Below are 27856 nucleotides of genomic sequence, written 5' to 3'. Positions count from 1 at the left end.
GCTTGGGGTTCACAGAGCTGAGAAGCTCCTGTCTCAGGCAGCAGAGACTCAGGATGCTCCCAGCAGGGAGGGGACGGCAAGGGAAAGGACCCTGGAGGGTGAAGAGGAAGACGAGGGCACAGACTCCCCAGCTCCCAGCCCTTCTCCCCACATTCCCTGGCCATGGGGCCCCAGCCACCTTCCCCATCCCAGGGAACACCTAGGGGGAGAAGCCCCCGTGGGAGAAGGCAGGGAGGTCAGGGGCACAGGCAGCAACCTGGGGCAGGCAAGCCAGGGAGTTGACCTCACAGGACCCGGCATCCTGGTCCTCCCGGAAGTAGATGGAGTCAGCAGAATTGATGGAGGGGTCCTCATCAAAGAAGTTGTAGGGTCTCAGAATGAACCCCCCACTGTTCCCCACTGTCACGGTGTTGGGAATGTCCTCTGCATGTGGGATGTGCAGGAAACCGGCTGTCACCCAGGCCACCAAGTCCTAGTGGGGGAAGAAAGAGGGTCACGAGGCCTGATGATGCTAAGGACAACTCTGCCTCCCACAGGATTCACTTTGGGAGCCCACCATCACTCAAGAGGGTTTTAACATCTAAACGCTTTTTCATAGTAGCCCAGAAGTCAAAGCATAAAGAATCAACTTCATACTAGGAGCAACACCAGCCTCCACTATTTCAGGCTGCAGCTGCCATCTCTGACATTTCCTATCACATTGTCATCAGCCTACCTATCCCAAGAGAAATGACGACACCCACAGGCTACTTCAGCACCTGCCCGACACTGTTCGGAGTTTCCAAACAATAACTGAGAGGAGGAGAATGAAAGAGTGTGGCTGACAGAAAAGGCTGGCATTTAGAAATTAACCCTTTGGTGGTGAAGACAGAAGCGGAGAAGTTTTAGGTATAACAGATGTAGTCTTCCCTGCTTATTCTAGCCCTTCTGAATCCTGGGGCCCTTAAAGGACTCAGTCCACAGAGCGGAGACAGAGAACTGCCACCTCTCCAGGAAAGGCTGGAGCCTCAGCCAGGGTCTGCAGATGAACTCCCAGCTTAGGAAGTTTCCCTCCACAAGTAGTGAGCAGATCCACAAAAGCACAGAAGCAGGAGTCAGCTCTAACCCTTCAGGTGATCACGAATTTTCAGGCCCTCACCCCAAGAGAAGGTGGTGCTGATCTCTGTGTCCCCCACTCCTCCCTCATCTACCGCAGTCAGCTGACCTTTCCAGCAATGGTCTCGTTGTTGATGAAGTCAGCAAAGTCCACGGTGGGAGTCCAGGGGTCATTCTGATTGAAGACACTGGAGCTGCTGGGCTCTGTCTCCTTCCTCTGGGTCACGACCAGCTGGTACCTAGAGATGCTCTGGTCAGGGGTCCATGGTCCCTGTCCCTGTCCTGGTGCTTGATCTCATGGAAGGGAGCTGAGCCCATGGATGTTAGGTTTCCCCTCTCTGCAGTCACTCGATGTCACTCTAGTGGGTGGCCTAACACCTTTCCATGTATATCTGTACATCCTTTTCAATTTTACAACATGGCCCCACCAAAATGGAAAAGACTTTTCCCACTTGGGCGGTGTGTATTCACTGTGGGCCTTTTGATAACCAGGAAATATGTTTTGGGCTCTTACTGACCTCGTGTACACTTTGAACTGGGTTCCTAAATGCCCCTCCCAACACTCTTCTCATTGCAACCACCCCCTCCAACAATGCACCCCACCCACCTCCCCCAGCTGACGGCTCTCTCCAAAGGACTGCTCTGGGGCAGTGGCTCCACAGGGACGCCGTTCATCTGGATGCGGTAGGCCCGAGGGTGCCCCCACTTGTTGTTCTGCTTGCAGGCCAGGTACAGATAGCGAGGGGAGGCCCCTCCCAGGGGGAAGGCGGCCTGCTCCTCCGTCTCCAGCTGCTTCCGTGTCACCTGCAGCCTCTGTGTCTGGTGCTCCGGGCTCCAGGGTATCACCGTGGGGACAAAAGCCATGTCCTCAGCCCAGACCCAGTTCTCCAGTCCTGTGGGAATGGAGCGGGGAGAAGGGAGGAGCAAGAGTTAGTCAGGTGGCTGCCCTGCCCCCTGTGGAGTCTGCCTGTGCCTGGCTTCAGAGTAGGAGCCAAAGACAAGGCCAGACTGAGTGTGTCCCTTGCTTCCCATCTCTCACCCAAAGATGTCCTCCATCTTCAAACCTTACCTCTCCAGGGTGTCTTACCTCCCACATCCAAATCCACCTTGTAGTGTGCACTGTGAGTGTGCACAGTGCCCAGTGTGTTCTCCCGAACCTGGTTTCCATAGCGTCTGGCAGCACCAAAGTGGAACACGGAGTTGATGAAGCCCGTGGCATGCAATTTGACTCCAATGGCCCCATTGGAGTGAAAGACCACATCCCACACATAGTCATAGTTGAACAAGGTCGTCACAGATCTTAAGACCAGCACTGTCTCAGCAAGACCCCCAAAATAGTGAGAAAACACATCTGAGTGGTGTCGCCTCAGGGGCAGGCCCTCGTTCTGCTCAAACACACAAAAGGCATCGTGTAGGGTCCTGGGGGCTTGGGACTCCAGAAGGAAGTGCCAGTCCACATAGGTGGCCAGATAGGGGCAGTCGACACCGCGGGTCAGGGGCGTGGCGAACTTGCCCATACCAAAGCCTCGATCCATAAAGTGGCTCACCATTCCTACTGGGGTATTCCCACCATAGACAACCAGGACCTCTTGCAGGCTGATCTCATAAGCCAGCCGTTCTCCCTGGAATCGAACGTCAAAGATTCTAGGACCACTGAAAGCTCCGAGGCCAAAGGAGAAAGTCCACAACGAGGAGGCCACTTGACTGCCCTGGACACTGAAGCGGAGGCCCTGAGGATGGAACTGCAGAGGTGGAGTGGGACCCGGGGGCACCTGGGACTTCAGGGACCAGGACCCACCTGTGCCATTGTCTGGGATCACCACCACATTCACCTGGCCAGCCTCAAACTGCTCCTCCAGCTGGGCCAGACTCTCATAGTAGCGGCCTTGAAAGAACACCTTCTGGATGGTCCACTGGGCAGGGTCCAGAGCCTTGTGATCTACCAGCAGCTCCAACCCTACAGGGTGCAGGTAGACCCCAAATCCTGAAATGTTGTAGTAGAGGCCAAACCAGGTGGTCCTGTCCCCCGACTGCACGCCACGGGGAGCTGTGGTCAAGATCACTAGGTTCCTTCCTCCTTGTTTGTAGGAGCAGCAGTGGTGAAGGACACCAGCAGCCTGGGGCAGCTCTCTGTCAAAGATCATCTGGTCTATGTCCAGGGACTCTCGGAGAAGCAAAGGGCGTCGGTAATAGGGCAGGGGCCCCCCATGACGCTCCACGGTCACATCCCGCATGTAGGAGGGCTGGGGCAGCGGCCCCACCACCAGCTCAGTCACATTGGGCTGGGTTTGTCCGCCAAAGAAGACGATGGCCAGAGCCTCCCGGGCAGGTGGGGGGCTCCCCCTGTCCAGGTGGGCCAGGGCTGCCGCCTTGGGGGGCAGCTGCAGCTCTACCGAGAAGATGCAGTTGTCTGAGGGTCGGGCCTGGGCTGCATCCACCAGGTCTGGCCCCAGCTTCTGGGTCAGGAAGCTCATCACAGCTGTCAGCTCTTCTCGGCTCAGGTCTGCAAACAGCTGGCTCTGGTTTGGCTGTGTCCAGGGCTGGGCACTGGGGGATCCGGAGGGGCAGCAGGGAGGCAGGTTGTGATGACATTGCTTCCCAACTCCCTTCTCACTCCCAGCAGGACCTTCCTCCCTGCCCATCACCAGAAGAGCCCATAAGGACAGAAAAATGAAGAACATCACTAAAGCTCTGGCTGTCTTCAGGCTCTTGATTTGGAATGCAGCATGCATCATGGACAGACCGACAGAACTGGGTGCACAATGCCTCCCTCAGTGTCTGTAGGTTCCTGTCTTTGAGTTGTGCTTCGGGTCAGCGTGTTATATGTACCCTAAGGACAAGCAGCCAAGGAAAGAGGATTGGCAGTGTTTGGCGGTTGGGGTGGGGCAGTGATCAGGCCAGGCTCAGAAGATGCACCTGAGGTTATAACCTGAATTTTAAGTGGCCTATGTCAGACGCTGTCCTCCTGTTTCAAATCAAACACTCAGCTTCACAGAATGGGGGAGGGATGGGTATGGGAGACGCAGCTGGAGGGAAGGCGTGGTAGAAGTCATGGGTCCTGGGGATATTTTCCACTCTCTCGAGGGAACCTTGCTCCTTGCTACATGGCTGCAAGCAAAACTGCCCTGTGTTCAGCCATCCAGCCAGATTCCATCTTCCTTCCTCTAGTCCATGAAGCTCTCTGATGGGGGCTCCCATGTGGCAACCAGAAACCTACTGGCATGCATTGGAGCCTGGAGAGTCATGCTGAGAACACCAATCACCTGTAGGGGGCTGGGGGGCTGAAGAGCTGAGCCAGGCCAACATCTTGGAGGTCCTGAGCTCCCTGAGTCACTAGAGGGGAGCCTGAGGGGAGTGAAGCCAGTCAGAAGCTGGAGGGGGTGGGAAGCTGCAGTTTATAGGGACCCCCACCCCTTGAGCAGAACTGAGGGACCACATCAGATGTCAGGGTGCATAATACCCTGGCTGTGAACTTAACCTAGCTGTCCACAAACTTCATCCCCAGGAAAGCCTTTTCCAGAATGCTGAAGATGCAGAGAGCAAAATCATCTCCATTGTCAGGCAGGGGATGTGAGGGAGACACCATCTTCTGTGCAGCCAGGTATGAGGGAAGCAGGAGAGCCTGAAGGTCCTTGCAGACAGAGTATGTTTGCCTGGAGGAGAAGGGACAGTACATCCCAGCCAAAAGCATCAGAAGGTGCAAAGGTACAGAACTTGAAACACCTCACATGGGCAGGTATTGGCCAAGGTCAGGGTTTTGGGTGTGAGGTGGTGACAGGAGTCGGCGGGACAGCAAAAGAGATCAGGTCAGGAAGGCTTGTGCAGTGTGTGGGTCTTAAGCCAAGTAGGCACTGCAGAAAGACAGAAATCTAGGCACATGTGAAACCAGGGAAATCAACCTCAGAAAGGTCAGGTTCTCCAGATACCAGCTGCTTCTGCAACCAGCTCTATTTTGATACGCAAATTCCACATACGGGTCATTTTGTGACCAACCTGCGGCCTCGGACTCTTGCAGCAATTGAATTGATAAAGAGGCCAGTGGGGTAAATCAAGTGAGAGTTAACTGATCCTCAAGCTGCTACAGGAAAGATGAAGAACAAAACACAGGTTCCCTTGCTTGCCCTCTGTGGCCTGGTCCCTTCAGTGGAGTCAGAGTGGGGGCAAATCCGTGGAGCGGACTGAGGGCTGGCTTAGGTGGTCTGCCCACCCCTTTGGTGGCGCTGTGTGCAGGGGTCATGCCCAATACCCGCTCTTCTCCTTTCACCTCAGAAGCAGCAATACATTTCTGTCTTTTTTTTTTTTTTGTCTGTATAGTTAATTTATTTAAAAGTAATTAATATTTCCCATGACTGGTTTTAGACTATTGGATTCTTTTTTTTTTTTTAATTAGTTGGAGGCTAATTACTTCACAACATTTCAGTGGGTTTTGTCATACATTGATATGAATCAGCCATAGATTTACACGTATTCCCCATCCCGATCCCCCCTCCCACCTCCCTCTCCACCCGATTCCTCTGGGTCTTCCCAGTGCACCAGGCCCGAGCACTTGTCTCATGCATCCCACCTGGGCTGGTGATCTGTTTCACCATAGATAGTATACATGCTGTTCTTTTGAAATATCCCACCCTCACATTCTCCCACAAAGTTCAAAAGTCTGTTCTGTACTTCTGTGTCTCTTTTTCTGTTTTGCATATAGGGTTATCGTTACCATCTTTCTAAATTCCATATATATGTGTTAGTATGCTGTAATGTTCTTTATCTTTCTGGCTTACTTCACTCTGTATAAGGGGCTCCAGTTTCATCCATCTCATTAGGACTGGTTCAAATGAATTCTTTTTAACAGCTGAGTAATATTCCATGGTGTATATGTACCACAGCTTCCTTATCCATTCATCTGCTGATGGGCATCTAGGTTGCTTCCATGTCCTGGCTATTATAAACAGTGCTGCGATGAACGTTGGGGTGCACGTGTCTCTTTCAGATCTGGTTTCCTCAGTGTGTATGCCCAGAAGTGGGATTGCTGGGTCATATGGCAGGTCTATTTCCAGTTTTTTAAGAAATCTCCACACTGTTTTCCATAGTGGCTGTACTAGTTTGCATTCCCACCAACAGTGTAAGAGGGTTCCCTTTTCTCCACACCCTCTCCAGCATTTATTGCTTGTAGACTTTTGGATAGCAGCCATCCTGACTGGCGTGTAATGGTACCTCATTGTGGTTTTGATTTGCATTTCTCTAATAATGAGTGATGTTGAGCATCTTTTCATGTGTTTGTTAGCCATCTGTATGTCTTCCTTGGAGAAATGTCTGTTTAGTTCTTTGGCCCATTTTTTGATTGGGTCATTTATTTTTCTGGAATTGAGCTGCAGGAGTTGCTTGTATATTTTTGAGATTAATCCTTTGTCTGTTTCTTCATTTGCTATTGTTTTCTCCCAATCTGAGGGCTGTCTTTTCACCTTACTTATAGTTTCCTTTGTAGTGCAAAAGCTTTTAAGTTTCATTAGGTCCCATTTGTTTATTTTTGCTTTTATTTCCAATATTCTGGGAGGTGGGTCATAGAGGATCTTGCTGTGATTTATGTCGGAGAGTGTTTTGCCTATGTTCTCCTCTAGGAGTTTTATAGTTTCTGGTCTTACATTTAGATCTTTAATCCATTTTGAGTTTATTTTTGTGTATGGTGTTAGAAAGTGTTCTAGTTTCATTCTTTTCCAAGTGGTTGACCAGTTTTCCCAGCACCACTTGTTAAAGAGGTTGTCTTTTTTCCATTGTATATCCTTGCCTGCTTTGTCAAAGATAAGGTGTCCATAGGTTCGTGGATTTATCTCTGGGCTTTCTATTCTGTTCCACTGGTCTATATTTCTGTCTTTGTGCCAGTACCGTACTGTCTTGATGACTGTGGCTTTGTAGTAGAGCCTGAAGTCAGGCAGGTTGATTCCTCCAGTTCCATTCTTCTTTCTCAAGATTACTTTGGCTATTCGAGGTTTTTTGTATTTCCATACACATTGTGAAATTCTTTGGTCTAGTTCTGTGAAAAATACCATTAGTAGCTTGATAGGGATTGCATTGAATCTATAGATTGCTTTGGGTAGAATAGCCATTTTGACAAGATTGATTCTTCCAATCCATGAACACGGTATGTTTCTCCATCTGTTTGTGTCCTCTTTGATTTCTTTCATCAGTGTTTTATAGTTTTCTATGTATAGGTCTTTTGTTTCTTTAGGTAGATATACTCCTAAGTATTTTATTCTTTTTGTTGCAATGGTGAATGGTATTGTTTCCTTAAGTTCTCTTTCTGTTTTTTCATTGTTAGTATATAGGAATGCAAGGGATTTCTGTGTGTTAATTTTATATCCTGCAACTTTCCTATATTCATTGATTAGCTCTAGTAATTTTCTGGTAGAGTCTTTAGGGTTTTCTATGTAGAGGATCATGTCATCTGCAAACAGTGAGAGTTTCACTTCTTCTTTTCCTATCTGGATTCCTTTTACTTCTTTTTCTGCTCTGATTGCCGTGGCCAAAACTTCCAACACTATGTTGAATAGTAGTGGTGAGAGTGGGCACCCTTGTCTTGTTCCTGATTTCAGGGGAAATGCTTTCAATTTTTCACCATTGAGGGTGATGCTTGCTGTGGGTTTGTCATATATAGCTTTTATTATGTTGAGGTATGTTCCTTCTATTCCTGCTTTTTGGAGAGTTTTAATCATAAATGAGTGTTGAATTTTGTCAAAGGCTTTCTCTGCATCTATTGAGATAATCATATGGTTTTTATCTTTCAATTTGTTAATGTGGTGTATTACATTGATTGATTTGCGGATATTAAAGAATCCTTGCATTCCTGGGATAAAGCCCACTTGGTCATGTATCTCGTTGATCATAACTGCCTGGGCTGCCCAGTGCTTGCAGATATTTTCAGTCTGTTACAATTTCTTTGTATTCTGTTGCTCAAGGAGATATTTGCTCAGGTGCCAAGTGCAAGCATTCCAGTACAGGGTCTCAGGCCCTAGCCTGTCTCAGTTTGAAATGGTTCATGTGGACTTTGTAATAAAGGGGGGACAGAATCGAAGGTCAAACCCGCCCCTGGCCCCATGGCAAGCCTTTCCAGCCCAGGAACTTCATTATGGATCCTTTCATAAGTGATGGTGTTTCCTTCCAGCTCAGAACACATTGTCAAGAGGAACACTTTTTTTCATCCCGACCAGTGTTACCAATCACAGATCAAGAATGTCCACTCTGGTGGGGAATCCCCAGGTCTCCTGAGGAGAGGGAGTAATGATCAGGGAGTGGGAGGGAGAGCTTTGGCCTGACCTTGAGGAGGAACTGATATAGAAGAAGGTGCCCCCTCTGCCCACCTTCTCTAGAAACATCTTGCTGTCACATTGCTTCCTCTGAATTCGTGTCATCCTAGGCTACACAATCATCATGTCACACACTGTAAACTTCTGTTTAAAGGTGTTCCTGTTGTTTAATTACTCAGGGGAAAGGAGCTACACATCCTGCTTCCTCCATTAAGTCTTATTTCCCTTTGGACAAACTTGCCCGCAGCCTGTGTAAATGTGCTGAAGGTGACTCGATACCTTGGAGCCAGGCTGCATCCTTAGTCCCCAGGCTGGGCCCCAGAATGTGGTTCCTGAGCCTGGCTGCTGTCCCAGAGTCTCCATGAGGCCCCTGTAACCCCTCCGGATGCCCAGGTCACTGCACCCTGATCTGCATTCCAGGGGTACAGCTCTGGCTTCAATGCTGAGAGAGCACCGAGTGTGTGAAAGACAGAAGCGAGGACACCGACAGGAAGCAGAGGGTCAGATGAGGCCAGTGACCTCAGGACAGAGAAGAAAAGAGAAATCTGAGCAATGTGGCCGGTGGTGTTGACAGGACTCAGTGTCTGGTTGAGCTGGTATGTGAGAAAGTATACAGACTCTGGTGACAGAAGGACACCAAGTTTCCATTGGGTGACTTGGGAGGGTGAGGGGCTTTCTTCAGATGAAGGACCTACAAGAAGAGCAGCAAGTTTAAGGAGGAATCCAAGAAGTTTGAGGTTGAGGTTCCTGTGGGAAGCCCCAGCATAGATGCCCAGAAAAAGGGCCACTGGGTCTAAGGGTTTCAAGGGTCGGAGAACAGGCTCTAGGCTAGAAATAGAGGTTTGTGTCAAACAACAAAAGATAGTCATTGGCTCAGATGATATTGCCTGTGATGTGTGAGGCCTGGGTTCGATGCCTGGGTTGGGAAGATTCCCCAGAGAAAGAAATGACCACCCACTCCAGTATTCTTGCCTGGAGAATTCCATGGACAGAGGAGCCTGGCAGGCTCGAGTCTATGGAATGGCAAAGAGTTCGACATGACTGAGCGACTAATGCAGAAAGATAGGAAGCCTGAGATCACCCAGGGAGGACTCTGCAGAGGGGAGAGAGGAGGAGCAGGGCCAGAGTCGAGAAGATGCCCATGTGTGAGGCTGAGCAGGTTGGTGGGCAGAGCCGAGGCAAAGGACCCGGCATAAGAGGATGAGAAGCACCCAGCTTGCCCCGGAGAAGTCAGAGAGTGAGGAGTTCATGACAGGCAAGAGTTTTCAGTAGGGACTATTCAGAGAAGACCAATGCCACCCAGAAGTCCAGAAAGGGGAGACTGGAAGGGCCTGTGCTTCTGCATCAGCAGAGGGAAGAGAGTGGGAAGAGGAGGAACTGGGTGGGGAAGGGAAGTTGGAGGTGGGAAAAGTAGAACTCTCCTTGGAGGAAGGCATCTGGGAGGTACAAGCTAAGGGAAGACCCTGCCCTGGAGAGTCAGGGTCCTGGCAGAGACTTAACGAGATGAGAATCAAGAGCCAGTCATGAGGGAGAGATTTAAAGTCAGGGAGAGGGTTGGATAACTGAGAGAGAACCTTTTGGGAGCAGCTGGAGGGATGGGTTTCCCCTTAAAACAAGTAAACAGGCTGTAGAATTAATGAGCCCATTCTCACTGACATGTGCTGTACTAAGTCGATTCAGTTGTGTCCAACTCTTCTCGACCCTATGGACTGTAGCCTGTCAAACTCCTCTGTTCATCAGATTCTCTTGGCAAGAGTACTGGGGAGGGTAGCCGATTCTCACTGATAAGTCTCATCAGAGAAGCTGTCAGCAGGACTTCATATACCTTTTTTTATTTGGTTAGGGGTATCTCCTTTTTCCAAACCCACCAAGCACTGTATAAACTATGTAAGGATCTTCTACACAATCATTAATATCTCATCACCGCACAAACTACTACTGATTTTTGGCTGGGATTTTACCTTAATCAGTAACTGAATCTGTTAGGTGGTTCAGTTCAGTTCAGTTCAGTTCAGTCGCTCAGTCGTGTCCGACTCCCTGCGACCCCATGAATCGCAGCACGCCAGGCCTCCAAACTCCCGGAGTTTACTCAAACTCATGTCCATCGAGTCGGTGATGCCATCCAGCCGTCTCATCCTCTGTCGTCCCCTTCTCCTCCTGCCCCCAATCCCTCCCAGCATCAGGGTCTTTTCCAATGAGTCAACTCTTTGCATGAGGTGGCCAAAGTATTGGAATTTCAGCTTCAGCATCAGACCTTCCAATGAACACTCAGGACTGATCTCCTTCAGCATGGACTGTGGTTGGATCTCCTTGCAGTCCAAGGGACTCTCAATCAAGAGTCTTCTCCAATACCATAGCTCAAAAGCATACATTTTTCAGCACTCAGCTTTCTTCACAGTCCAACTCTCACATCCATACATGACCACTGGAAAAACCATAGCCTTGACCAGATGGACTTTTGTTGGCAAAGTAATGTCTCTGGTTTTTGATATGCTATCTAGGTTGGTCATAACTTTCCTTCCAAGGAGTAAGTGTCTTTTAATTTCATGGCTGCAGTCACCATCTGCAGTGATTTTGGAGCCCCCAAAAATAAAGTCTGACACTGTTTCCACTGTCTCCCCATCTATTTCCCATGAGGTGATGGGACCAGATGCCATGATCTTAGTTTTCTGAATGTTAAGCTTTAAGCCAACTTTTTTATTCTCTTCTTTCACTTTCATCAAGAGGCTTTTTAGTTCTTCACTTTCTGCCATAAGGTTTGTGTCATCTGCAAATCTAAGGTTATTGATATTTCTCCCAGCAATCTTGATTCCAGCTTGTGCTTCTTCCAGCCCAGCATTTCTCATGATGTACTCTGCATATAAGTTAAATAAGCAGGGTGACAATATACAGCCTTGACGTACTCCTTTTCCTATTTGGAACTAGTCTGTTGTTCCATGTCCAGTTCTAAGTGTTGCTTCCTGACTTGCATACAGGTTTCTCAAGAGGCAGGTCAGGTGGTCTGGTATTCCCATCTCCTTCAGAATTTCCCACAGTTTATTGTGATTCACACAGTTGAAGGCTTTGGCGTAGTCAATAAAGTAGAAATAGATGTTTTTCTGGAACTCTCTTGCTTTTTTGATGATCCAGCGGATACTGGCAATTTGATCTCTGGTTTCTCTGCCTTTTCTAAAACCAGCTTGAACATCTGGAAGTTCTCAGTTCATGTATTGCTGAAGCCTGGCTTGGAGAATTTTGAGCCTTACCTTACTAGTGTGTGAGATGAGTGCAATTGTGCGGTAGTTTGAGCATTCTTTGGCATTGCCTTTCTTAGGGATTGGAATGAAAACTGACCTTTTCCAGTCCTGTGGCCACTGCTGAGTTTTCCAAATTTGCTGGCATATTGAGTGCAGCGCTTTCACAGCATCATCTTTCAGGATTTGAAATAGCTCAACTGGAATTCCATCACCTCCACTAGCTTTGTTCATAGTGATGCTTTCTAAGGCCCACTTGACTTCACATTCCAGGATGTTTGGCTCTAGGTGAGTGATCACACCATTGTGATTATCTGGGTCGTGAAGATCTTTTTTGTACAGTTCTTCTGTGTATTCTTGCCACCTCTTCTTAATATCTTCTGCTTCTGTTAGGTCCATACCACTTTCTGTCCTTTATTGAGCCCATTTTTGCCAGGTGGTAAGTGCTCCTAAATATAGCAATGCTCTGGGACTTCTCGGATGGTCCAGTGGGTAACACTCCCCTGCTCCCAGTGCAGGGGGCCTTGGTAGGATCCCTGGCTGGGGAACTAGATCCCACATGCTACAGCTAAAAGTGAAGATCCTTCCTGCCACAACTAAGACCCAGCACAGTCAAAGAAAAAAAGAAAGAAAAATATAAAAACAAAAACAAAAAAAACCGTGACAACAAACTTTAAAAAAGCTCTAAGCGAGCATCCATTCACACTCACAGGCACACTCACTACGTGCCTACACTCACAGCCTTGGTCTGGACATGGCACTCAAGGCGATGACTTGCAACTTATTCAACCAGGGTGGGAGAGGGGTGGATACCACATTTCTTTCTTCCTTTTGCCTCCAGCACTGGAGCCAGGAGGAGGTGGAGACAACCGCATAAGCGTGTGGTGGAGAAGTTCAATGACTCAAGTCAGAGAAAGAAGAGGCATCCAACATCACTCATTATCAGAGAAATGCAAATCAAAACCACAATGAGGTACCATTACACGCCAGTCAGAATGGCTGCTACCCAAAAGTCTACAAGCAATAAATGCTGGAGAGGTTGTAGAGAAAAGGGAACCCTCTTACACTGTTGGTGGGAATGCAAACTAGTACAGCCGCTATGGAGAACAGTGTGGAGGTTCCTTAAAAAACTGGAAATAGACCTGCCATATGACCCAGCAATCCCACTCCTGGGCGTATATACCAAGGAAACCAGATCCGAAACAGACACATGTACCCCAATGTTCATCACAGCACTGTTTATAATAGCCAGGACATGGAAGCAACCCAGATGCCCATCAGCAGATGAATGGATAAGAAAGCTATGGTACATACACACTATGGAATATTACTCAGCCATTAAAAAAGAATACATTTGAATCAGTTCTAATGAGATGGACGAAACTGGAGCCCATTATACAGAGTGAAGTAAGGCAGAAAGATAAACACCAATACAGTACACTAACACATATATATGGAATTTTAAAAGATGGTAATGATAACCCTATATGCAGGACAGAAAAAGAGACACAGATGTTTAGAACAGACTTTTGGACTCTGCAGGAGAAGGCGAGGGTGGAATGATCTGAGAGAATAGCATTGAAACATGTATATTATCAAGTGTGAAACAGATCACCAGTCCAGGTTGGATGCATGAGACAAGTGCTCGGGGATAGTGCACTGGGAAGACCCAGAGGGATGGGATGGGGAGGGAGGGGAGGGGGGGGGATGGGAATGGGGAACACATGTAAATCCATGGCTGATTCATGTCAATGTTTCATGTCAATGTATGGCAAAAACCACCACAATATTGTAAAGTAATTAGCCTCCAACTAATAAAAATAAATGGGAAAAAAAAAGAAAGAAAGAAGAGGCATCAAGTCAGTATCAGAGCCACAGCGGCAACAGCATTGATATTTCTTCTTGTCTCAGTCTTTAGCTTCTCCTTTTCCTCTTTCTCTGTCCTCTGTCACTCTGACTTTCATTTCAGGTCATGTTATAAATTCACCCACCCAGCACTGGCCCTCTCTCCTGACTGAGGGCTTTCTCCCTGTTCTTTGGAAACTTGCTTCTGATCAGCTTACCTCCATCCACTGGTGACCCAGAAGTGGACCTGGGCCTGAAGCAGGACAGAAGGGAGCAGAAGCTTCTGTGCTCCCTGGATATGGTCTCCCTCAGGTCAGAAGCTGAGCAGCATCTGAAATCTGTTTCCTGTCCCTCAATGCCCAGCCCTACCTTGGCTTCCACCCCTCCCCATTGCCTCTCATTCCCCCTCTTTGAAGTGAGGCAGACAGGGAGAGTGAGCAAGGGATGGCAAAAGAGATTTCTTGATCTTTAACATTTTTTCTTGGAGATATACAGGCAAGAAGAGGCAAAGGGGTCACCAGAGGCCACACCTCTCTGCAATGCAGGAGACCCAGGTTCTCTCCGTGGGTCAGGAAGTTTCCCTGGAGAAGGAAAAGGCAATACACTCCAGTATTCTTACCTGGAGAATTCCATCCATGGAGGAGCCTGGTAGGCTACAGTCCATGGGGTCACAAAGAGTTGGCCATGATTGAGCCAGTAAGCACAGAGGCCACACCCATTTCTCTGGGTCTCAAACACTTGAAACAATTGAGTCCCTGGGCAGAGTACCCTCCCCCACCCTGAAAGTGAAGACGCTCAGTTGTGTCCAACTCTGCCACCCCGGGGACTGTAGCCTATTGGGCTCCTCCATCCATGGGATTTTCCAGGCAAGAAAAAGACAAGTTACTTTAAAGAATGAAGTCAGAAACTACTTAGCCCCATTTATTCTTTGAATAATAATAAATGAATAGATAATACAGTCACATGGCTCAGAATTCAAAATGTACAAAAGGATATGTAGTATCAAGTCTCCACCCTCCCAAGTCCCTACCTCCTGGTTCCTCTTCACAGAGGTAACCAGTGTTACCCGTGTCTTCAGAATATGCATCTAAAAGATATGAAAATATGGATTCATATGATCCTCCCCCATAAAACACAAATGGAGGTGCCTGGTACACAATTCTGTGCATTGCCTTGCTCTTTAGAAGAGTAATGTCTATACAAAGATACAGTTTTATAGCTGTGGAGTATTGCTTTGTCAAGCTGTATTAGAACCTACTTAACAAATCTTCTAGGGAAGGACAGTTCTATTATGTTCAATCTCTGGACATTGGTGGAGAGACCCCGGATCCTGTAGGGACAGCCTGAGGGGGAGGCTCCACCCCCAGAGGCCCTGGCTCATTTGCATGCTCACGCGTGATTGGTCAGTCCCTGGCCCCGTGGCATGGTGTGACTGGTCTTTCTGATTCTCACCCTTGGCGCTCACCCAGTCTCCCATGTTGGCTATTGCCAAGTTCAGAGGACACTGGTCACACCACACACTTGGCACAAAGTGACCCCTCCTCATCACCACTACGCCCACAGAGCCGCCTCCAGTGCTATGAGAGCTGCTGCTGTCTCCACGACCATCCTCTGCAAGAGGATGCCACACAGGCCCATACAAATGGGCAGAAAGAACCATGGGGGAGACACCCTGCCCCGGGACTGGGGGAAGGGGCAGCTCCCAGACACAGGGAGACAGATGGGGACTGTCCTCTCAAGCTGGAGGTCCCTTGCGTTTTCAGACTTCCACAGGCCTGGAGTCAGGAGACCAGACCAGAGTTGAAAAATGAGAGCTGAGGAACATCCCCTCAGGGCCGGGAGGTAAATCCCAGGTTATGAGAATAGGTAAGAACAGGAGGAGGCGAGGCAAGAAGGAAGAGAGAGAAGGAGGACCAGGATGAGAGGAAACATGGGCCAAAGAGCCCCTTCCAGCTGGACTCCTGGATTCACAAGCCTGCCAGGAACCCTGCCCAGGGCCTCTAGGCAACCATCCCCAGAGACAGCCCCCATCCTCTCCTCCCATGTGAGGACTGGGGAGTCTCAGGAGAGATCTGGCATGGCCTAAAATGATTTGGGGAAAATAGAAAGCAAAGACAAAAGAAAAGAAAATGAAAAACACCAAACCGAAGAGTCTTCTGGAAAGGTGTAACCATGACTCCAGACTCTTAGCTGACCATTCCTCTCCTCTGTGACAGGAACCCAGCAGGTTGGGGTGAACAGAGCTGAGAAGCCCCTGATTCAGGCAGCATAGCTTCAGGATGATCCTGGTGAGGCGGTAAGCAAGGGAGGATGATGGACGGGAGAGAGGACCCTGGGGTGTGAAGAGGGAGAAGAGGGCTCAGGCTCCCCAGTTCCTGGCTTTCTCCCCACACTCCCAGACTCTGGAGCCACAGTCACATTACCCATCCCAGGGAACACCTAGTTGTGGAAGAAGCCCCTGTGGGAGAAGGCAGGGAGATCAGGGGCACAGACACGAGCCTTAGGCCGGAAAGCCAGGGAGTTGACCTTGTAGGACCCACCATCCTGGACTTCCTGGAATTGACAGAGTCAGAAGAATTGATGGAGGGCTCCTAGTCAAAGAAATTGTATGGTTGCAGGAAGAAGCCCACACTGTTCTCTTTGGAATCGAATGTCAAAATCCTAGTACCACTGAAATCTCTGAGGCCAAAGGAGAAAGTCCACATAAGGGGGCCACTTGATTGCTCTGGACAGTGAGCAGGGGCCCTGAGGATGGAACTGCAGAGGTGGATTTGGACCCGGGGGCATCTGGGACCTCAGGGACCAGGACTCACCTGTGCCATTGTCAGGGATCACCACCATATTCACCTGGCCAGCTTAAAACTGCGCCTCCAACTGGGCCAGACTTTCATAGTAGCAACCCTGAAAGAACACCTTCTGGATGGTCCACTGGGCAGGGTCCAGAGCCTTGTGGTCTACTAGCAGCGCCAGCCCCACAGGGTGCAGCTAAGACCTACCTTTTCTGATGTTATAGAAGAGGCCAAACCAGGTGGACCTGTCCCCTGACTGCACACCATGGGGAGCTGAGTCAACAGTTTCTGTCCTCATTGGGCATAGGAGCAGCAGCACTAACATCATCTGGTCTATGTCCAGGGACTCTCGGAGAAGCACAGGGCATCGGTAATAGGGCAGGGGCCCCCATGACGCTCCTTGGTCACATCCCGCATGTAGGACGGCTGGGGCAGCGGCCCCACCACCAGCTCAGTCACATTGGGCTGGGGTTGTCCGCCAAAGAAGACGATGGCCAGTGCCTCCCGGGCAGGTGGGGGACTCCCCCTGTCCAGGTGGGCCAGGGCTGCAGCCTTGGGGGGCAGCTGCAGTTCTACTGAGAGGACACAACTGTCTGAGGGTTGGACCTGGGCTGCACCCACCAAGTCTAGCCCCAGTTTTGAGCTCATGAAAGACGTCACAGCCGTCACCTCTTCTCGGCTCAGGTCTGCAAACAGCTGGCTCTGGTCAGGTTGTGACCAGGGCTGGACACTGGGGGATCCGGAGGGGCAGCGGGGAGGCAGGCAGGGATGATGTTGCTTCCCAGCTTGCTCCTCACTCCCAGAACCACCTTCCTTCCTGCCCATCACCGGAAGAGCCCACAAGGACAGAAAATTGAAGATGAGCATCACTAAAACTCCTGACTCTTCAGGCTCTTGAATCAGAATGCAGCATGCAAGATAGACACACGGACAGACAGAACTGGGTGCACACTGCCTCCTTAGTGTCTCCAAGTTCCTGGCTCTGGGTGGTGCTTCTGGGAGATGGCATGATGGGTACATTAAAGACAAGCAGCCAAGAGCAGAGGGTTGGCAGGGAGTGGAGGGTGGGGTGGGGGCAGCGGTTAACTCAGTTCGGGAAATGGGGCTGAAGTAGGAATCTGCTTTTTAAGTGGCCCATGTCAGCCTCTGTCTTCCTGTTCCAAATCAAACACTCAGGTTCAAGGTTGGTGCACAAAGTGGGGGAGGGCTGGGTTTGAGTACACAGCTGGAGAGAGAAGAGGGAGATGTGATGGGGACAGAAAGGGACTGTCCTTGGGCTCTTCCTTCCTGCTCCAGGCCCAAACTTTCACCTGGCTACATGCCTGTAAGCAAAACACACCTGAGTACAACCCTCCAGAGGATGTGCTCCTTCCTTCCTCTAGTTGAGAAGCCCTCATCACTGTCCTCTCATCCCCCATCAACCAGAATCCTACAGGCACCCACAGGAGCCTGCAGAGTCATGCTGAGAACCCAAAGCACCAGGGAGGAGCTGGGGGACTGAAGGGCTGAGCCAGGTCAACATCTTGGAGGCCCTGAGCTCCCTGAGTCACTGGAGGGGAGCATGCAGTGGGGGGAGCAGTCAGTGTAAGAAAGACCCCCTCCTTACCCCATGAGCAGGACCGATGGACCATCACAGGTCACGGTGTCTGGAATCCTGGCTGTGAAATTAACCCAGGTGTCCACAAGCCTCATCCCCAGGAAACCCTTTCCAGAATACCGCAGAGGCAGGGAACAAAGCTACCTCCATTCTCAGGCAGGTGATGTGCGGGAGACACCATCTTCTGTGCAGCCAGGTCCTGACAGGACCAGGAGACCTGAGGGTCCCAGAGATGGGATGTGCTTCCCTGGGGACCTGGGGGAGAAGCCTTTCCAAACTGCACACGCCCAAGACCACTTCCCCCGAAAGGCTCCTTAGATGACCTTGCAGGTCGCCTAGAAGAGAATGGACAGTACTTTCCAGCCAAAAGGATCAGAAGCTGGGAAAGTACAGATCTTGAAACAGCCTGGGCATGGGCAGGAAATGGCCAAGGTCAGTGTATTGGGTGTGAGGTGGAGACAGGAGTCTGTGGGACAGCAAAAGAGATCAGGTCAGGAAGGCTTGTGCAGTGTGTGGGTCTTAAGCAAAGTAGGCACTGCAGAAAGACAGAAATCTGGGAACATGTGAAACCAGGAAAATCAACTGCAGAAAGTTCATGTTCTCCAGATACCAGCTGCTTCTGCAAACAGCTCTATTTTGGTATGCAAATTCCATATGTGGCTCATTTTGTTACCAAACTGCGTCCCTGGACACTTCCATCGGTAGAATTGATAAGAGGCCAGAGGAGGAATTGAGCCAGGGCCTTCCTGGTACTCAAGCTGCTGCAGGAAGGAGCAAGAACAAAACACAAGTTCCCTTGCTTGCCCTCCGTGGACTGGTTCCTTCAGTGGAGTGAGAGCAGGGGCAGATCCGCTGAGCGGGCCCCAGGGCTGGCTTAGGTGGTCTGTCCAACTGCTAGTGGTGCTGTGGGCAGGGATCGTGCCCAATACACTGCTTTTGCTTTTGGCAACTCAGAAGTGGCAGTACACTTGTGCTCTTTTTGTATCTTATGGTTCATGATAGCTTCAACTGCTGGTCCATGCCAGTATCTTTAATGCCTTAAAGTTTCCCTGTATTCTGTTGCTTGAGGAGACATTTGTCCACGTGCCAGTACAAGCACCCCACTCAAGGGTCTTCAGCCCCAGACTCTGAAATTGAAATGGTTCATGTGGACTTTGTAATTAGAGGAGCAGAATCTAAGGTCACACCCAGCCCTGGCCACAAGGCCAGCCTTTCCAGGCCACAAACTTCATTCTGGATCCTTTTGTAAGTGATGGCCTCTTCTCCTTGGTAAGAACGCATCATCAAGAGGATGGATAATGCTTTCCCTGTGCTTGGTAAAAGTAATCCCAACCAGTGTGACCAAGCAGAGGTCAAGAACAGCCACTCTGCTGTGTATCCCAGGTCTCCTAGGGAAGGTGGGTAATGATCAGGGAGCAGGAGGGAGAGACTTTGCCTGACCTGGTGGAGGAGTTGGTACAGGAGAAGGTGCCCCCTGCCCATCTTCTCTAAGTGTCCTGCTGACACATCGCTTCCTCTGATGTCCTTTCATCGTAGGCTTCACAATCATCGTGTCAGCCATCCTAAAACAAAAAAGGAGTCTCATTTGGAGAATTACTCAGGAGACAGGACCACATGTTGTCCCCCCACCCCCACCCCCCTCCAACCCTACCCCCGGGACTTATTTCCCTTTGGACACACTTGGCCCCATCCTCTGTGAATATGCTCAAAGTGAGTTGATTCCTGGGACCCAGAGCCCATGTCCAGCCCCCAGATCTGGGCCCCAGGAGGCGGTGACTGAGCCGAGCTTCTCTCTGAGGCCCAGTCCAGCAGCGGAAGGACACGTAGGTCACTGCACTCCGACCTGCAATCTGGGGACACGGCTCTGACTGTGGTTCCGAGCAGGACTTGGATGTGGGACAGACAGGGACCATGACACCGGACCGGAGGCAAAGGGCCAGACTGAGGCCAGTGACCTGGAGGACAAGAGGAAGGGAGGGTCTGAGCAGTGTGGTGGGTGGAGTTGACAGGACTCGGTGTCTAATTGGCTGGGTGGGTGGGTGAGAGAGAGCACAGCGACTTAGGCCACACAAAGACACAGTTCCATTCGGTGACTTGGTAATTAATGGACTTTTCTTTTTTTGGTCACACAGTGCAAGTTGTAAGATCTTAGTTCCCCAACCATGCATGGACCCCGTGACCGCTACAGCGGAAGGGAGGAGCCCTAAACTCTGGACCACCGAGGAATTTCCTCTAACGGGTGACTTGAGTGAGCAAGGGGCTTTCCTCATCAGAAGGACCTACAAGAAGAGCAGCAAGGTTAAGGGGGAACCTATAAGTTTGAGGTTGAGGTGTTCCTGGGAAGCCCCAGCATAGATGCCCAGAAAAGAGACCATTGTCTCTATGGGTTTCCAGGAATGGGAGAACAGCTTCTAGGCTAGAAATTGAGATTTAGGTTGAACAACAAGTAGTAATCATTAAGGACAGGAGAGCCTGCGATCATCCATGGAGGACTGTGCAGAGGGGAGAGAGGAGGGCCGGGGCCAAAGACCAGAAAACGCTCAGGTGTGGGGCTGAGCGGTCTGGTTGGTGGAGCAGAAGGAAAGAAGCCGACACAGGAGCCTGAGAAGCAGCTGGCATGCCCTCGGAGGGGTGAGCATGTGAGGAGGTCATGACACTTGAGAGTTTTCATTAGGGATTACTCAGAGAGCAATGCCACACAGAGGTCCAGAAAGTAGCAACTGGAAGGGCCTGTGGCTTCTGCATCAGCAGAGGGAGGGGAATGGAATGAAGAGGGACTCAGGGGGAAGGGAAGCTGACCCTGGAAAGGGAGAGCTCTCCTTGGAGGATGACGCCTGGAAGGAACAGACCCAGGGAAGACAGCCCCCAGGAGAGGCAGGGTGCTGGCATTGACTTAGCGAGAGGACCCCCTTCTGGAGAGGGCTAGTAGGGGTGGGTTTCCCTTACAACAGGTAAAGAGTCTGTAGAAATAATCAACCCCTTTTCACTGCCAAGTCCAGTCAAAGAAGCTGTCAGGGAGAGCCAAGAAACCTTTTTTTGTTGCTGTTAGGATTTCATTTTCTCCCATCCCACCATCCTCTGTATAAAGTTTACAAGGATCATCTAAGCAATTAGCCCATCAGTGCACAAAGGACCAAGGGAACGATTTTGGGCTAGGATTTTACTTTAACCAGCCTCTGACTTTCCCAAGTGTTAAGTGTTCATTAAAATAGTGATGCTCTGGGACTTCCCTGGTGGTCCAGTGCTTCACACACTGGGCCCCACTGCAGGAGGGGCAAAGGAAGCTCTCCCCCGGCACTCCCTTGCTGAGAATCCTTCCATGGCTCCCCGTTTCCCTTAGGGTAACCGTGGATTGCAAGCACCTGCCTTCTCTGCCCCTGCGGCCCTCCAGGCTCTGCTCTCAGCCCACACACCTGTCAGTGAACTTGGGGACTTGGACGGTGTTACCTTGTCACTTCCTGGCCTTGGAACATGTTGTTCTCTCTTCCTGGAAATTTGTCACTACTCAATTCCTTCTCCTGTGGCCAGCTCTACCCATCAGCTTAGACATCACGTCCCTCAGGAAGCCTTCTCCAGTCCCTAAGTCCAGGTTAGGAACCCCTGCTTTGTCCTCCTCACACCTCCCCTGGAAAACTCCCTGATGTTTGACTCTTGACTTGCCCCTGTCACCCCTGGGGGCGACATTGTGTCTTACTCCATAATGTACCCTGGTGCCTCCCAAGGTGCCTGGCACACAGGAGGCACTGGGGAAGTCTTTGTTGAACGAATGTGGGAATCCTATCCTGCACTCTCAGAGGGAGCCCTGCCTAGGGGTTGCAGGAGGAGAGCCAAGGCAGGAGGGCACAGCTTCTGCTGCTCACAGGGTTTGCCTGTGTTCCCTTTCCTGGAATCCCAGTTATGCCCATCCTGTAAGGACACCTTGGGTGTCCCCTAATTCAGGTCCTCAAGGACAATGGGCCCAAGTCCAAAAGATTGTGCCCTTGGGGACAGGAGTTCTTTCAGAACCTGACATCCTGGGTTACTCTTCCCTCCTTTGGCTTGACACTGAGTCTGAGGCTATCAGTCCAGCCAGCTTAAAGGTTTTAAGGAGAGAGTTAGTGGGGTAGCGGGGGCTGGAGGTCCACCTTACAGGCCTTCTGATCTCAGCTGGGCTTATCAGCTTATGATCTACATGTCCAGTGAGGTCTGGGCCAGGGGTGTCATCCCTAGACCAGCTGTAGAGAGACACAACCATAGTCCCTTTTCTACATCAAAGCTGTGAGCGAGCATCCACGCACACTCACACACACACTATCCACTCGTAAACACTCACTGCCTTGGTACAGGTGGTGAGGGGAGGCCCCTCCCTGGGGGAAGGCAGCCTACTCCTCCATCTCCAGCTGCTTCCCTGTCACCTGCAACCTCTGTGTCTGGTGCTTGGGGCTCCAAGTTACCGCCATGGAGATAAAAGCCATTAGCTCAGCCCAGACCCAGTTCTCCAGTGCATTCGGAGAGGAGTCGGGGGGGGGAAGGGAGGAGCGAGAGTTGGTCAAGCAGCTGCCCTGTCCCCTGTGGAGTCTGCCTGTGCCTGGCTTCAGAGTAGGAGCCAAAGACAAGGCCAGACTGAGTGTGTCCCTTGCTTCCCATCTCTCACCCAAAAACGTCCCCCATCTTCCAGGCCCCTCTACTGCAATCCTTACCTCTCCAGGGTGTCTTACCTCCCACATCCAGATCCACCTTGTAGTGTGCACTGTGAGTGTGCACAGTGCCCAGTGTGTTCTCCCGAACCTGGTTTCCATAGCGTCTGGCAGCACCAAAGTGGAACACGGAGCTGATGAAGCCCGTGGCATGCAATTTGACTGTAATGGCCCCATTGGAGTGAAAGATCACATCCCACACATAGTCATAGTTGAGCAAAGCTGACACAGACCTGAAGACTAGCACTGTCTCCACAAGACCCCCAAAATAGTGAGAAAACACATCTGAGTGGTGTCCCCTCAGGGACACGTCCTTGTTCTGCTCAAACACACAAAAGGCATCGTGTAGGGTGCTGGGGGCTTGGGACTCTAGAAGGAAGTGCCAGCCCACATAGGTGGCCAGATAGGGGCAGTCGACCCCACGGTTCAGGGGCGTGGCGAACTTGCCCATGCCAAAGCTTCAATCCGTATAGTGGCTTACCATTCCTACTGGGGTATTCCCACCATAGACAACCAGGGCCTCTTGCAGGCTGATCTCGTAGCCCAGTTGTTCTCATTGGAATCGAAGGTCAAAAATCCTAGGACCACTGAAAGCTCCAAGGACAAGGGAGAAAGTCCACAATGAGGAGGCCACTTGATTACCTCGACACTGAAGTGGGGGCCCTGAGGATGGAACTGCAGAGGTGGAGTCGGACCCGGGGACAACTGGGACTTAAGGACCAGGACCCACCTGTGCCATTGTCTGGGATCACCACCACATTCACCTGGCCAGCCTCAAACTGCTCCTCCAGCTGGGCCAGACTCTCATAGTAGTGGCCTTGAAAGAACACCTTCTGGATGGTCCACTGGGCAGGGTCCAGAGCCTTGTGATCTACCAGCAGCTCCAACCCTACAGGGTGCAGGTAGATCCTAGATCCTTAAATATTATAGTAGAAGCCAAACCAGGTGGCCTTGTTCCCTGACTGCATGATACGGGGAGCTGTGGTCAAGATCACCAGGTTCCCTCCTCCTTGATTTTAGGAGCAGCAGCGGTGGAGGACACCAGCAGCCTGGGGCAGCTCTCTGTCGAAGATCATCTGGTCTATGTCCAGGAACTCTCAGAGAAGCAAGGGGCATCGGTAGCAGGGCAGGGGACGCCATTGATGCTCCACGGTCACATCCCGCATGTAGGAGGGCTGAGGCAGTAGCCCCACCACCAGCTCAGTCACATTGGACTGGGGTTGTCCACCAAAGAAGATGATGGCCAGTGCCTCCCGGGCAGGTGGGGGGCTCCCCTTGTCCAGGTGGGCCAGGGCTGCCGCCTTGGGGGGCAGCTGCAGCTCTACCGAGAAGATGCAGTTGTCTGAGGGTCGGGCCTGGGCTGCATCCACCAGGCCTGGACCCAGATTCTGGGTCAGGAATCTCCTAAGAGTCGACAGCTCTTCTCGGCTCAGGTCTGCAAACAGCTGGCTCTGGCCAGGGTGTGTCCAGGGCTGGGCACTGGGGGATCTGGATGGGCAGCAGGGAAGCAGGCTGGGAAGATATTGCTTCCCAACTCCTTCCTCACTCCCAGTACCACCTTCTTCCCTGCTCATCACCAGAAGAGTCCACAAGGACAGAAAAATGAAGATGAACATCCCTAAAGCTCTGGCTATCTTCAGGCTTTTGATTCAGAATGCAAGATGCAAGATAGACAGACAGACCAACAAAACTGGGTGCACGATGCCTCCTTTAGAGTGTGTAGGTTCCTGTCTTTCTTTGAGTTGTGCTTTGGATCAATGCTTATATGTACCTTAAGGACAAGCTGCTGAGGAAAGAGGATTGGCAGTGGTTGGAGGTTGGGCAGGACAGTGATCAGGCCAGGCTCAGAAAATGCAGCTTGGGTTATAACCTGAATTTTAAATGTCCCTTGGCAGCCTCTGTCCTCCTGTTTCAAATCAAACACTCAGCTTCACAAAATAGGGGAGGGATGGGTATGGGAGACACAGCTAGAGGGAGGAAGAGGGAGAAATAATGGGTCCCGGGGATCTTTTTCCACTCTCTCGATGGAACCTTACTCCTTGCTACATGGCTGCAAGCAAAACTGCCCTGTGTTCAGCCATCCAGCCAGATTCCATCTTCCTTCCTCTAGTCCATGAAGCTCTCTGATGGGGGCTCCCATGTGGCAACCAGAAACCTACTGGCATGCATTGGAGCCTGGAGAGTCATGCTGAGAACACCAATCACCTGTAGGGGGCTGGGGGGCTGAAGAGCTGAGCCAGGTCAACATCTTGGAGGTCCTGAGCTCCCTGAGTCACTAGAGGGGAGCCTGAGGGGAGTGAAGCCAGTCAGAAGCTGGAGGGGGTGGGAAGCTGCAGTTTATAGGGACCCCCACCCCTTGAGCAGAACTGAGGGACCACATCAGATGTCAGGGTGCATAATACCCTGGCTGTGAACTTAACCTAGCTGTCCACAAACTTCATCCCCAGGAAAGCCTTTTCCAGAATGCTGAAGATGCAGAGATCAAAGCCATCTCCATTGTCAGGCAGGGGATGTGAGGGAGACACCATCTTCTGTGCAGCCAGGTATGAGGGAAGCAGGAGAGCCTGAAGGTCCAGAGATGGACGTGCTTCCCTGGTGACCTGGGGGAAACTCCTTTCCCGCCTGGACACGTCCAAGGCCACTTTCCCCAGAAGCCACCTTAGATGACCTTGCAGACAGAGTATGTTTGCCTGGAGGAGAAGGGACAGTACATCCCAGCCAAAAGCATCAGAAGGTGCAAAGGTACAGAACTTGAAACACCTCACATGGGCAGGTATTGGCCAAGGTCAGGGTATTGGGTGTGAGGTGGCGACAGGAGTCGGTGGGACAGCAGAAGAGATTAGGTCAGGAAGGCTTGTGCAGTGTGTGGGTCTTAAGCCAAGTAGGCACTGCAGAAAGACAGAAATCTAGGCACATGTGAAACCAGGGAAATCAACCTCAGAAAGGTCAGGTTCTCCAGATACCAGCTGCCTCTGCAATCAGCTCTATTTTGATATGCAAATTTTACATACGGGTTATTTTGTGATCAACCTGGGGCCTCGGACTCTTGCAGCAATTGAATTGATAAAGAGGCCAGTGGAGTAAATCAAGTGAGAGTTAACCGGTTCTCAGGCTGCAACAGGAAGGAGCAAGAAGAAAACACAGGTTCCCTTGCTTGCCCTCTGTGGCCTGGTCCCTTCAGTGGAGTCAGAGTGGGGGCAGATCCGTGGAGCGGACTGAGGGCTGGCTTAGGTGGTCTGCCCACCCCTTTGGTGGTGCTGTGTGCAGGGGTCATGCCCAATACCTGCTCTTCTCCTTTCACCTCAGAAACAGCAATACATTTCTGTCTTTTTTGTATCTCGTTGATCATAACTGCCCGGACTGCCCAGTGCTTGCAGATATTTTTAGTCTGTTACAGTTTTTTTGTATTCAGTTGCTCAAGGAGATATTTGCTCAGGTGCCAAGTGCAAGCATTCCAGTACAGGGTCTCAGGCCCTAGCCTGTCTCAGTTTGAAATGGTTCATGTGGACTTTGTAATAAAGGGGGGACAGAATCGAAGGTCAAACCCTGGCCCTGGCCCCATGGCAAGTCTTTCCAGCCCAAGAACTTCATTCTGGAATCCTTTCATAAGTGATGGTGTTTCCTTCCAGCTCAGAACACATTGTCAATAGGAACACTTTTTTTCATCCCGACCAGCGTTACCAATCACAGATCAAGAATGTCCACTCTGGTGGGGAATCCCCAGGTCTCCTGAGGAGAGGGAGTAATGATCAGGGAGTGGAAGGGAGAGCTTTGGCCTGACCTTGAGGAGGAACTGATATAGAAGAAGGTGCCCCCTCTGCCCACCCTCTCTAGAAGCATCTTGCTGTCACATTGCTTCCTCTGAATTCATGTCATCTAGGCTTCACAATCATTATATCACACAGCGTAAACAACTGTTTAAAGGTGTTCCTGTTGGACAATTACTCAGGGGAAAGGAGCTACACATCCTGCTTCCTCCAGTAAGTCTTATTTCCCTTTGGACAAACTTGCCCGAAGCCTGTGTGAATGTGCTGAAGGTGACTCGATCCCTGGGAGCCAGGTGCCATCCGCAGTCTCCAGGTTGGGCCCCGGAATGTGGTTCCTGAGCCTGGCTGCTGTCCCAGAGTCTCCATGAGGCCCCTGGAACCCATCTGGATGCCCAGGCCACTGTACTGTGATCTGCATTCCAGGGGTACAGCTCTGGCTTCAGTGCTGAGAGAGCACCGAGTGTGTGAAAGACAGAAGCGAGGACACCGACAGGAGGCAAAGGGTCAGATGAGGCCAGTGACCTCAGGACAGAGAAGAAAAGAGAAATCTGAGCAATGTGGCCGGTGGTGTGGATAGGACTCGGTGTCTGATTGCGAGGGTGTCAGAAAGGATACAGACTCTTTGGTGACACAAGAACACCAAGTTTCTATTGGGAGAATTGGGAGGGTGAGGGGCTTTCTTCAGAAGAAGGAGAAGCAGCAAGTTTAAGAAGGAATCCAACAAATTTGAGGTGAGGTTCCTTTGAGATGCCCCAGCACAGATGCCCAGGAGAAGGGCCATTGGGTCTATAGGTTTCAACGCCTGGAGAGCACCTTCTAGGACAGAAATAGAGATTTCGTCAAACAACAAACAATAGTCATTGCTCAGATGATAAAGAATCTGCCTGTGGTTTGTGAGACCTGGGTTCGATGCCTGGGTTGGGAAGATTCCCCAGAGAAAGAAATGACCACCCACTCCAGTATTCCTGCCTGGAGAATTCCATGGACAGTAGAGCCTGGCAGGTACAGTCTTTGGGTGGCAAAGAGTTGGACATGACTGAGTGACTAATGCAGAAAGATAGGAAGCCTGAGATCACCCAGAGAGGACTCTGCAGAAGGGAGAGAGGAGGAACAGGGCCACAGTCCAGAAATTGCCCGTGTGTGGGGCTGAGCAGGTTGGTAAGCAGAGCCGAGGCAAAGGAGCCGGCATAAGAAGCATGCAGAATGCCCTCTGAGGGGTCAGAGTGTGAGGAGGTCCCGACAGGTGAGAGTTTTCAGTAGGGACTAGTCAGAAGGAACAATGCCACCCAGAAGTCCAGAAAGTAGCAGCTGGAAGGGCCTGTCATTCTGCATCAGCAGAAAGAGGGAAGTGGGATAAGGAGAAACTGGGGGTCTAGGGCAGGGGGTGGGGGCAGGTTGGGGATCAGAAGCTGATCAGGAAATGTAAAGCTCTCCTTGGAGGAAAGCATCTGGGAGGCACAAGTTGAGGGAAGACCCTGTCCTGGAGATTCAGGGTCCTGGCAGAGACCTAACGAGATGAGAGTCAAGAGGCAGTCAAAAGGGAGACATTTAAAGTCAGGGAG

The 27856-nt window shown here is 50.8% G+C and overlaps 1 protein-coding gene and 1 pseudogene across 3 annotated transcripts; both read right to left on the bottom strand.

Moving 5' to 3' along the window:
- Positions 1-13: 13 nt before the first annotated feature.
- LOC122695156 (primary amine oxidase, lung isozyme-like) lies at positions 14-22633 on the bottom strand. Of its 3 annotated transcripts, none has more exons than XM_043904709.1 (4): positions 22549-22633; positions 1703-1988; positions 1205-1334; positions 14-472 (listed from the first exon to the last, which is right to left on the bottom strand). In XM_043904709.1, exons 2-4 carry the CDS (start codon positions 1957-1959, stop codon positions 200-202), a joined length of 660 nt encoding a protein of 219 aa, XP_043760644.1. In that variant the 5' UTR covers positions 1960-1988; positions 22549-22633; the 3' UTR covers positions 14-199. The 3 variants fall into 3 exon arrangements, with proteins under 3 accessions (XP_043760644.1, XP_043760642.1, XP_043760643.1); XM_043904707.1 differs by lacking the exon at positions 22549-22633 and adding an exon at positions 2183-3890; XM_043904708.1 differs by lacking the exons at positions 1205-1334; positions 22549-22633 and adding an exon at positions 2183-3890 and having other exon boundaries at positions 307-472.
- LOC122693241 lies at positions 16588-24143 on the bottom strand (annotated as a pseudogene).
- Positions 24144-27856: the final 3713 nt, after the last annotated feature.

Source organism: Cervus elaphus, chromosome 5, assembly GCF_910594005.1.
Source record: "Cervus elaphus chromosome 5, mCerEla1.1, whole genome shotgun sequence".
Taxonomy (NCBI): Eukaryota; Metazoa; Chordata; class Mammalia; order Artiodactyla; family Cervidae; genus Cervus; species Cervus elaphus.
Note: the sequence above shows the minus strand (reverse complement) of the source record. Positions and strands in the feature narration are given on the sequence as shown.

Excerpts from the sequence above, each read along its gene's own strand:
- LOC122695156 (XM_043904707.1), bottom strand. The coding sequence starts at position 3,830 with ATGATGCATGCTGCATTCCAAATCAAGAGCCTGAAGACAGCCAGAGCT. Across the intron at positions 1,989-2,182 it reads GGTGGATTTGGATGTGGGAG|GACTGGAGAACTGGGTCTGG; the intron begins GTAAGACACCCT and ends CCATTCCCACAG. Across the intron at positions 1,335-1,702 it reads AGAGCCGTCAGCTGGGGGAG|GTACCAGCTGGTCGTGACCC; the intron begins GTGGGTGGGGTG and ends GAGCATCTCTAG.